Source organism: Diabrotica virgifera, chromosome 10 (assembly GCF_917563875.1).
Source record: "Diabrotica virgifera virgifera chromosome 10, PGI_DIABVI_V3a".
Classification (NCBI taxonomy): Eukaryota; Metazoa; Arthropoda; class Insecta; order Coleoptera; family Chrysomelidae; genus Diabrotica; species Diabrotica virgifera.
The window spans coordinates 41,196,150-41,208,433 of record NC_065452.1 but is presented as its reverse complement, the minus strand read 5'-3'; the positions used below and the strand labels follow the sequence as shown (position 1 = coordinate 41,208,433).

General features: G+C 35.7%; 1 protein-coding gene across 1 annotated transcript in view; it reads left to right on the top strand.

Moving 5' to 3' along the window:
* LOC126878576 (lachesin-like) overlaps nt 1-12,284 on the top strand; it is a 642,328-nt gene that overhangs the window by 555,606 nt on the left and 74,438 nt on the right. The window contains exon 5 of the mRNA XM_050641374.1: nt 5,572-5,730. Within this exon, the coding sequence (XP_050497331.1) occupies nt 5,572-5,730 (159 nt within the window). The remainder of the gene's footprint in view (nt 1-5,571; nt 5,731-12,284) is intronic.

Genomic DNA, 12,284 nt, shown 5'->3' with positions numbered 1-12,284 from the left:
AGTTCTTCAGTTAGCATATTCATGGTTTCCGCCTGCTTTTTCTGTTGATTTTTTATTTCCTTTGTATCCTCAGCCAGTCCTTTTAGCAAATCCATCATTTGGGCTAGCATTTCTGGGTTTGAATCAACCCGTTTTTTTGGTGATCTATAGGTTTTTTGGAATTTTTGAATACATCATCCCAAGTTCCTGCTTTTCTTTTCCTCCCTCTGAATACGTATCATCTGAGTCTGTCATATTTATAAGATTTCACTTGTCTTGATGTTGCCCTAGCTTCGCGATAATATTCTTTGCACCGCGATAGGGGATGATATCCAGTTCAACCCTTTAGAAATATCAACCCCTCTCAGTGCAATCAGCTTCTCTCTAAACTTTATTAAGTTACGCTTTCCAATGATTATTCGCTTTAATTGAGGTTTGGCAACACCGCTTTATATTCCAACTGGACTTCAGCTGTAGAACTAGCTGTTTTATTTATCTTATAAATATAACCTTACTTGTTTTTCTTATTGTCAGTATTGTTTTTAACGCCGAATATCACTTTTTCGCAGTGGATTTACAGTTATTTTATTGATCTTCACTTTATAATCACCTGGTACTGTCAGTTAACATTTAATTTTCGCAACAATTCTCAAAATTTTCGGGTTTATCGTTGGCGAAAAATCAAACACTTTAACACTTTCAATGCCACGTTGCCAATCATTACTTGATCACATTATATATTTCCAGACTTACAAAGAAATAATTTTGATCCAAATATATAACCGTATACAAAGTGTTGCTTGCTTTTTTGGCCATCAGAATATCATTTGATTTGAAGTAATAAAGACCAAGTAATATGTATGTTATTTAGAAATGCATTATACAGGATGTAACAAAAAGGCAGGTCATAAATTAAATTGCATATTCTGGGACCATAAATAGTTGGATTAAACCCAGCTTACCTTTGAACAAGTGTGCAAATAAACAAAGGTACAGCCCTTTGACATTACAAAATGATAATCGATTTTTTCCAATATATCGAAAACTACATATTAGAAATGTTTTATTGAAAATGGACATGTGTTATTCTTATGGCAGGTACATCTTAAAAAAATAACAATGAAATTCGTACACTCCATAAAAATTTTATGGGGGTTTTATTCCCTCAAACCAGTGGTGGGCAAAGTGCGGCTCCAGAGCTGCATGAGGATCTTTGGCTCCTTAATTGCGGCTCTGGCACAAATATCCACGGAAAGCGCAATATTTTCATTAAAAAAACTTGGTAAGAAAAAATTACATAATATTATTCCGATAAATTAGCTTTTATCAAACTTGCAAACTTTAGCTTTGTCAAAAATCCTCTTAATGCTAGGATAACCGAGTTGAAAATTGGTACCAATTGGCATTGGTAGCTTTGAAATACAATTAAATACATTTAAAAAAAAAACAAGAAGGTATGGCGTTCTAAATTCGAGCGTGTTTATGTTGGATTGGAAACGTTGGAGAAGAAAAAATGTGATCTTAGTTCACAACACAAGTTGTACACAACCTGTAAAAGAAAACATGATCATTTTCAACGCTTGGAATAGGATTTCTGATTTTTATGATCAGTCTAAAAAGCTCAAATTTGCTGTTTTTCAGTTCTACGTGTCAAAATTTAAAACAAAAATTGGAATTTGCGCCAAAAATTTTGTAACAAATACCAATACAAATGATAAGAACGGAAGATATCGCCAAAAAACGGAAAAACACGTTTTAATTTTTTGGGGGGTTGTGTATGGGGCTAGGAATCTAAAAATTTTTTTGGTCGAATACTTTTTGACGTGGAACGGCAGTATTTTTGGAATATCCTTGGGGCATTTTTTTCCATCTTTATATCATTTCTAACAAAAGTTGCCTCGGGAAAAGCCTGAAAATTATTTTCATAATTGTAGGTCCACCGCTAGAGGGCGTAACTGAATATCAAAAATTAAAAAATCAAAATTTTACAAAATATATTTGATTTCACAAGTTTAAGTCTACCTTTGCAAATAAGAGGTGGAGGTGAGTGGGAACCTTCTTATGAAAAAATGACTGTAAGTCCGGTTCTACTAAATCGAATTTTGCATATTTGGTCTTGTTGAAATCAGCGCTTTTTCGTCAATGTAAGTGTCTTATTTTCGGTATAGCCTAATAAGAGTAATATGCAAGCTAGGAGGCGCTATTTAATTATTTTAAGGAATCTAGGTTTCTTTGGAAAATATTAAATACAAGTATGCATTTTTAATCCTGTATTACAAAATAAGACCAAATTAGCAACATAATACCGAAAACCATGTCGATGCCTTTTTTCTAGCTCGAGATATCTTCAGAAACGTGTAAATTTTAAACAACTGTTAATGTCACCGGTAAACGAAGTTAAGGAAATGTAGTGTGCTATGGGAAAAACAAAGAAACATTTTCCAGATCTAAACGTATATAATTAATTAAAACAACAATAAGACAAACAACACTATAAAATATAATAAAGAAATAAAAGCCACTACTTAGTGACGACCTAAATGTTCAAATTTTTGCCCATCATTTTCGATGCAAGCATTTACTCTTTCAAGAGTATATTGAACAGCAGTCTCAATTTCTGCTTTCGCAATGCTTTGAATGGCGTTTCGTATTCTCTAGATTCTAGATCATGTTTTCTCGAGTAGTGGGCCTAGCGGCAAAAACAAGGTCTTTTATCCTTTCCCATAAATAAAAGTCTAAAACAGTTAAACCTGTTGCTATTCAATCTATTCTTGAAAGAGTAAATGCTTGCATCGAAAATTATGAGCAACAATTTGAACATTTAGGCAGTCACTAAGACTAAGTAAGTACTTGCTTTTATTTCTTTGTTATATTTTATAGTGTTGTTTGTCTAATTGTTGTTTTAATTAATTATATACGTTTACATCTGGAAAATGTTTATTTGTTTTTTCCATAGCACACTACTTTTCCTTTACCTCGTTTAATCGGTGACAGTAACAGTTATGTTTAGAATCTACATATTTCTTAAAATATCTAGAGATAGAAAAAAGATATCGGCATGCGGTTTTCGGTATTATGTTGCTAATTTTGTCTTATTTTATAATACAGGATTAAAAATGCATACTTGTATTTAATATTTTCCAAAGAAAACATTTCTGAAAATAATTAAATAACGCCTCCTAGCATATTACTTATTAGGCTTTTTCGAAAATAAGACATTTACATTGACGAAAAAGGGCTTATTTCAACAAGACCAAGTATGCAAAATTCGATTTAGCAGAACCGGACTTACAGTCATTTTTTCATAAGAAGGTTCCCACTCACCCCCACCTGTTATTTGCAAAGGTAGACTTAAACTTGTGAAATCAAATATGCGCAGAATTTTAGGAAGAATACGATGATTGGATTTACAGTGCCCTTTCATTAGGTAAATTTTGTAACATTTTGATTTTTTATTTTTGTTATTCAATTACGCCCTCTAGCGGTGGACCTACAATTATGAAAATAATTTCCAGGCTTTTCACGAGGCAAATTTTGTTATAAATATTTTTTCTGAATGCTGTACTATAAACGGTTCCTGAGATATGGTCGAGAGCCATTCTTATTGGGACACCCGGTACTACTTATTTAGTGTAATAAAAGTTTACTGAACAAGCCAACAAGCAGATTTGGCTCCAAACTTTTTTTTAATTGTGGTAATGCTCATATTTGGCTCTTTGTCTAATAGTTTGCCGACCACTGCCCCTAACGATAAGGTTTGAGCGTAAGCACTTCCGAAAAATTTGACCAATAATTACACTTCAGTAGTTAGTGAGTTAATTCGTAGATCTATCAAAATAAACAGGCTGTGGCTCGGCAAGGGTGGCTCGGCCACTTAGAGAGAATGAATGAGGTGGAGTTCTCGAAACACATTTATAGACAGAGACCGGATGGAGTGAGGAGAAAAGGCAGGCCCAGAGTACGATTTAAGGACCAGGTGCGAGTGTTGGGAGTGCGAAATTGGAAAACCAAGGCGAAGGATAGGAAGGAATGGAAGCTGATTCTGGAACAAGCCAATACCCACCATGGGTTGTAGACCAATGATGATGATGATACTTCACTAGTGCCCAATAAGATGCGTTAGAAAATAATAAGCCACATCCTGTGTCCATGTGGACAATACTGGGAGTGTCACAATACCAGGAAGAGTATATACCGGTTTCGGGGATTTTTCCCCTTATCAGTAGTCCCATATCCTCTTCTCTTCAATGCAACCAGGTACCTCGATCTGTGCCTTCCCAGATTGCAAAGAAAGAAATCTTACGGATACCGTAGCGACATCTGCTAAGAAACAAACTAAGTTCTCAATCCAGTAGTACAGAAGACGACAATAAATATCGTTCTCATACCACTAGATTGACAACCGATGGAAACTATCTGGTTACTACCTCTGCGACTTTCAAAAATTAAAAACCGTATGGGTGCCGAGACGAACATTAAAATGAGGGGATTTTAAACAAGTCACGTCCCATCTGCTCAGCGTAGTAAAGTTCCAACGAGAAGGTTTCCTAATTACTCCACAAAAGAGTAAATGAATTAAAAATGTATAAACATATTTAATGTCTTTACAACCTGAAAATGTAGCAGCATTATACTCTAGTTAAATCGGAGAGTGCAGGAAGAGTATATACCGGTTTCAGGGATTTTTCCCCCATCAGTAGTCCCATATCCTCTTCTATCCAATTCAACCAGGTACCTCGATATGTGCCTTCCCAGATTGCAAAGACAGAAATGTCACGGAAATCGTAGCGACATCTGCTAAGAAACAAACTAAGTTCTCAATCCAGTAGTACAGAAAACGACAATAAATATCGTTCTCATACCACTAGATTGACAACAGATGGAAACACTCTGGTTACTACCTCCGCGACTTTCAAAAATTATAAACCATATGGGTGCCGAGACGAACATTAAAATGAGGGAATTTTAAACAATTCACGCCCATCTGCTCACCGTGGTAAAGTTCCAACGAGAACGTTTCCTAATTACTCCACAAAAGGGTAAATGAATTAAAAATGTATAAAAATTTTCAATTTCTTTGCAACCTGAAAATGCAGCAGCATTATACATTTATACGTTATATGTTTATACATTTTTAATTCATTTACTCTTTTGTGGAGTACTTAGGAAACCTTCTCGTTGGAACTTTACCACGCTGAGCAGATGAGACATGAATTATTTAAAATTTCCTCATCTTAATATTCGTCTCGGCACCCGTATGGCTTATAATTTTTGAAAGTCGTGGAGGTAGCAACCAGAGAGTTTCCATCTGTTGTCAATCTAGTGGTATGAGAACGATATTTATTATCGTTTTCTGTACTACTGGATTGAGAATTTAGTTTGACAAATGTTTATCTTTATTTCTATGATGCACGCCAACCTCGCCGTAGAATTACTCTCCAGACCCCAAAAATTCGTCTGTTCCAATTGACATCATATTAACTTTACTTATGTAAGTTAGGTTCAATCGAACAATTTTTGGTCCCAGAATATGTGATTTCATTTATGACCTATATTTTTGTTACACCCTGTATTGAATATTGTGTTTTCTAGTTCCTCCAAATATAGACGACTCTTTGAGCAGCAGCGATGCGATCGTGAGGGAAGGCTCCAACGAAACGTTAACTTGTAAAGCCACCGGATTTCCTACACCTAGCGTTAAATGGAAGAGGGACGATAATACCAAAATTACCATAAATAAAACTCTTCAAGGTAAGCCTTATAAATTATGTTTTTCTTTCGCGGTTACACTGAATATTCTTTAAGTTTAATATATAAAGCAAGTCAGTATTGACTCACGGACAAATCTTACATTATAGTATGATTGTACATCTTTTTTATATTGAAACTTAATAGTCTACTTAATGATGTTTACACTGGCGTAGCGTAGTGGGGGTGGCCTGCCCCGGGCAGCACTTTTTAGGGGGGTGGCAAATTTAACAATAAATAATAAAAATATTTTGTAAATATTTAAACTATTTTATACTTTTATCGCAACTACAAATTTGGACCGATTGAAAGGAGCACGGAATTTTTCATTACTTATTTTGTGACGAATTCGGGGAATTCCTTTTCTTTGAATGATATTTTCTAGCGACTGGCAACAACGTCTATACCACAGTATATAGATAGTCGAGGCATTGAAGCACAAAAAAAGGCCTTACTGTCGACTTTTGGCACAGTAAGACGGATTTTAATGCAGTTTGGTGCGTTGGATTCGTGAGAATGTCAGGAAATTTTGTGAACTAATGTAATGAATAAGAAATCTCAAATTGCAGTTGTACATAAGAAAAATGCATTTCAAAAGTGCATTTTGAAATAGTGGGAAAAATTGACTCAATTTTCTTAATCGGGGGGTTTTTGGGGTCGCTGAAAACGAATATGAGGTCGGCGAGAGTGTGCAAACTACCTGGTGCCTGCAGCGGGTGTAATAAACGTCTTCCTCTGGAGTATTGTGGTAATTTATCATATAATTGGCTTAAAATCATTACTCAGGGGTTTTTGGGGTAGCTGAAAATGAATATGAGGTCGGCGAGAGTGTGCAAACTACCTGGTACATGCAGCAGGTGTATTAAATGTCTTCTAAAAAAGCTAAAATAGTGGTTGTTGTTGCCGAAGATACCGATATCCTCGTTTTGGTTACTGCTCTTACACCACATAATATTGATATTTATTTCTTGAAACCCGCTCGACCTAATAGTGCAGAAGAATTATACTCTTCGAAGGGTCTGGAACATTTACCTGCAATTGCAGAAAACATTTTATTGCTTCATGCTATCACAGGGTGTGATACAGTATCGGCAACTTATTATCAAAGAAAAGCTAAATTTTTTAATACTTTTCAAAAGTATGCAGATCTTGCGGTACACGCAAAATAGTTTACAGAAAAGGATGTACCCCTTAATGAAATTATTGACCAAGGCTGCCAACTTCATATGGCTATGTACAATGCCCCGATAAGTTTCAGGAAACCGAATATTCCTGAGCAGTTTAAACTGAGTAATATCCAATTAGCTGAAACTTACCGATACAGAATATACTTAATGGCTATTGCCAAAAATTAAAAGATTGTCATTGGAAAAATGCTTTCATCTGTTGATGCATTTACCCAGCATTTAAAAAGGGTATATTTACAAATACAAATTTAGCTGCATGGAGAGGACAGTAACATGAACCCAACCGATTGGAGATGGGAATTACAAAATAATGTATTAATTCCAGTTAGAATGACTCAGACACCTGGTCCTCCAAACATTTTATATTTAATATTCTGTAGTTGCAAGTCAGACTGCGGCAACTCATACGGGTACAGGAAGCATGGGTTAGTTTGTAATTTAACCTGCAAAAATTGTGCAGGCTCTGATTGCACAATTATTGCATTGGACTCGAGAGAGGAAGGCAATAACGAAGAAGATGATAATGATGAAGAAAATGAATTTTAAAGATAAATTACGATAAATTTTGTACAATGAACTTTTTTAACCGTAAATATATTATAATAATAAAAATTTATGTTTATTTATAATAAAAATACCACCCTTTTCGATCACTATAGTTACATCGAAGAAAATAGATTACCCCAAAAACCCCCCGAGTAACGAGTTTAAACTAATTATATGATAAATTACCATAATACTCCAGAAGAAGACGTTTATTACACCTGCTGCATGCACCAGGTAGTTTGCACACTCTCGCCGACCTCATATTCATTTTCAGCGACCCCAAAAACCCCCGAGTAAGAAAATTGAGTCAATTTTTCCCACTATTTCAAAATGCACTTTTGAAATGCATTTTTCTTATGCACAAATGCAATTTGAGATTTCTTATTCATTACATTAGTTCACAAAATTTCCTGAAATTCTCACGAATCCAACGCACCAATCCGCATTAAAATCCGTCTTACTGCAAAAAAATCGACACTTCAATCCTTCAATGCCTCGACTAAGGCCGATGTCAGATTATGCGTTTTCGCCGCATCCGGTGAAAACGCATAGTGTGACAGATCGGTCCGGTTGCGTTGGAAACGGATACGTTTTGAGTCATCGGTAAGCGCTTACAAACTGCACCAGACTAAACGCATAGTGTGACAGGTCGGTCCGGTTGCGTTGGAAACGGATGCGTTTTCACCGCATCCGGTCAAAACGCATAATGTGGCATCGGCCTAAGAGGTTCCACAGTAAAATCACTCCTCTGTCGGCGCTTTGATCTCAAAAAGTAATACCGGCAGTACGCAATTGGTAATTCACCAGTGGTGGATGCGGGTTTCCCTGTTAAAATCCGTACAGTAAAACCAATTTGTCTGCAACCGTGAGGAGAAGAGATGACAGACGTTCGTTTATGCGGTGCAAGTGACCTTGAGGGTTTTTGTTAACTGTGTTTACCTGTACGTTTCTATGCGACTAGCAATGCGAGAGTGGGGCAAAAGCGACTAAGAACATTGCGCGGTCGCCATGCGCGACTACAGATTTTACTTCCAATTTTTCGGAGAGTGGTTCTACTGTCCCTCTTTATACTGTGGTCTATACTGACTTGTGGGAATCCCCCGTTTATGACTAACAATCAGCGAGAATGACTTATATTACATACATCGGCAATTTTTACTACCCTGCACGTTATTCAGTTCGTGGAACAAAGAAAACACTGAATTGTTTGAATACGAATTGCAAGAAAAAATTGTTCAACTCTGCAGTCAGGTAGGGCCAGGTGAATGCAATGAGACTTGCATTGTATGATCCGATTTATCACTGCAGAAGGGTGGTTTGTTCGAACATTTAATTGGTTAGAGTTTTTTTAATGCCTTTAATTTTAATTTAATGATTAATAATAAATTTTTCAGTTGGTTGTTTCCTTATATTTTTTAGAATTGGTTAACTTAATTGCAAAATACGATCCTGTACTGCAAGTCTAAAATGTGTGGCAAAATTTCAATCACTTATATGTCACCACAAATAAAAAACGAATTTATTGCCATTTTGGGAAATAATAAAAAAAGGCTAAGTATTATTCAATTATATTCGACAGCAGTCCAGATCTTTCTCATAAAGATCAAACAAGTGAGGTAATAAGACACGTAGTACATAATTGAAAATCAGGAAGTAAAAGTAATGAAATCTTTTATAGATTTCATTGAAACTAGAGACAAAACTGCTGAAGGAATTTCAAAGATGATTTTGGACAAGGTTCAAGCTGATGGCCTAGATAAAAGCAACTGTAGAAGCCAAGCATATGATAATGCTGCTGTTATGACTGGAGAGTATTCAGGAGTTCAGCAAAGAATTCAAGAAATAAACCCTAAAGCTCAATTCGTACCTTGCTCAAATCATTCGTTAAACCTAGTTTGTTTACACGTTGCCTCAGTTGAGGTGGATTCAGTAATTTATTTCGGCACTTTAGAACGTTGCTATCCTTTTTTCCTCATCGACACATCGTTGGGAAGTTCTGATAGCAGCTACAGGCAAAAGCAAAAGGGTTCAAGACACGCGGAGGAGTGCAACAGGCGATGCCGTAAATGTGATATTACATCATTACAAAGACATTGTCGTCACTTTGGAAAAACTGACAGTGGCAGGTGAAAACTTATAACACTAAGACAGATGCAGGTGCTTTACTAGTTTCCATGCAGTCATTTTCCTTTCTTTGTTTTTGGGCCTGTGGCAACCGGTGCTACATGAAGCGAATGATGCACAAAAATATTTACAAACAAGGGGACTTGACATAAGATTGTGCGCTCAGAAAGTAAATGCTTTGTAGATGATATTGATAGAGAAAAGAGAGGAATGGGCAAATGACGCTGTAGGTTATGCAAAAAATATGTGTGAAGAACTTGGAATTTCTATAAAACCTCGGAGGCGCATAACAAGAAAGCATATTTTTGATAACGGAACTAGAGATGCTAACTTGTCTTGTGAAAATGAGTTGAGACGAAAGCTATTTTCTTCGTTAGATAGAGTTATTGTAGAAATTCGTGAGCGTTTTCAACAGCTACAGGATGTAACGGATAAGTTTGCTTATCTAACGCCGGCTATATTATTAGATCCAGTCAACACTGAATGTAATCTAGACTACGCGGTATGAAAGCCTTCGACTGCGGACTTTCGTTGCTGCTACAGACATCGAAAATAAATTGATTAATGCAGACTCACTTGAATTATTTAAATTTATTGTTAAATTCAAGCTAGAAGATACTCTGTCCAAAAATGTTCCGAATATTTTCACACTTGCTATAAGCAATGCCAGCTGTGAGAGGAGTTTTTCTGAGAAGTTTGATTAAAAATGATTTAAGATCGACAATGAGTACCTACTCTAAGACTAACTAATTTGGCTATTTTGTCTATTGCGCAAGAGGTGTGTGATGTGATAGACATTGACGGTGCAATAAAATACTTTGCTCTTAAAAAAAGTAGACGTATAAATTTTTAATTGAAGACGGAAATTTTGTGTTTAATTCTAACAAATACTCATATTACTTTTCAATAAAAATAAAAATACAACATTATAGTATCGTTCTAGTTCTAATTAAAAATTTTGTGCTCTGTGCGTAAAGCGAGTTAACTCCAAAAATGGTCGAAATTAGCCAATGCACTATCTGTACGTTAGAATTTGATATCTACATGTGTGTTTTTTTTTACTAAGTTAATGGCACTGGCATAGCCAAAAGGCCAGGTCTACATGTGTGTATAATTTGTCAAGTCCAATTCCATTCCTAAACTGAGATATACATTTTACACAAATGAAAAACAATCAATGTGTAAAGTGTGTTGTCCTGTGTAAGTCCTGAACTTAGACATATCATTCTTTACGCTAAATATTATTTAAGAAACAGGAAGGCTCAGTGTGTTAAGTCCCACAATTTTGTGATTTAACACACTGTACACTAATAAGTATTACGTTGACTCTTTGTACGCCGCGCGCCTTTAAAGCTGATTTGTCTATTTTACTAAAAGTCTTTGGAGAAAGTAGGAGATATATATAATTAGATATCTATTATTCAAAAGAAAAAATCATCTTCTTCGGGCCTAATCCAACCGAATGGAAAAGGAAATTTTAGAAAAACCTTTATAACTGAAGAAGAAAGGAATAAAGTAAATCATTTTTAATTGGATCCCAGCTTATGAAAGCCACTACTCAAGACAATATTGTGGGAAAAAATTTGTTTCTCCACATCTGACGATAGTGACACTATAATATGAAAAATAGTGACACTATAATATGAAGAACGTACCCTATCTGAAACCAATTCAAAACCGGTAAGCTATACTAAGTTTTGTGAGGAGTTTCACAACTTAAATTTAAAAATTAAAAAGCCTAAAGTAGATACCTGTTGAAAATGTGATAGGCTAGACATGCAACTTAAAATATGTTCTGAGAATGAAAACCAGGAGTTTTTAAAACAAAAAAAGACCACCTTGATAACCCGGAGTATGCGTATGAGTCTAAAAAGTTAGACAAAGAAAATTCAAAAGTTAGCTAATGATTCAACCAAAACTGTGACATTTGACATGCAGCAATGCCTTCCCACTCCACTCGTGCATAGTTCTACAGCCTTCTACAAATGCCAACTTTGAACTTTTAATCTAACAGTTTCCGACTACAGTGATGGCACAACTTACTGTTACCTTTTTCATGAAGGTGTAGCAGGCAGAGGTGCTAATGAAGTTGGTTCATGTGTGTACAAATTTATTTCTAAAGCTTTAAAGCCTGTTGTGAAAAGTTTGGCCATGTACTCAGATACATGTGGTGGTCAAAACAAGAATACTCATGTAGCAGCTAGGTGTATGGTAGCCCTGCAAAATTCTCCTAACTTGAAAGAGATTAATCATAAATTTTTTAGTACCTGGCCACACGCACATTGAGTGAGATACATCACACGCCCTTATTGAAAAAGAAAAACAGCTTCTGCTGGATGTTCCACCATCCTCATGATTGGGCTGAACTTATACAAAGCACTGGTAAGAAACGCCCTTTCGTGGTGAAGGATATGAATCAAGATAGCTTCTTTGAGCTACTAAGCTGCTAAAAACCGACCTTCAGCAGCGAAAAGATGATATTGTTGGAAACAATTTTAGCTGGGGAGATGTACAGTGGCTGAATTTTGTCAAAAACGAGCCTGGAACAATTTACTATAAGAATTCTTTAGACCTTAATCAACCGTTTTAATGCATTAGTTTCAAAAGAAGAGGTAAAGCAACCATTAGCAAAATGGACCCTACTTTACGTTACCCAGAACAAAATCCTATACCTAAGAAGAAAAAATGTCCTTAACCCGC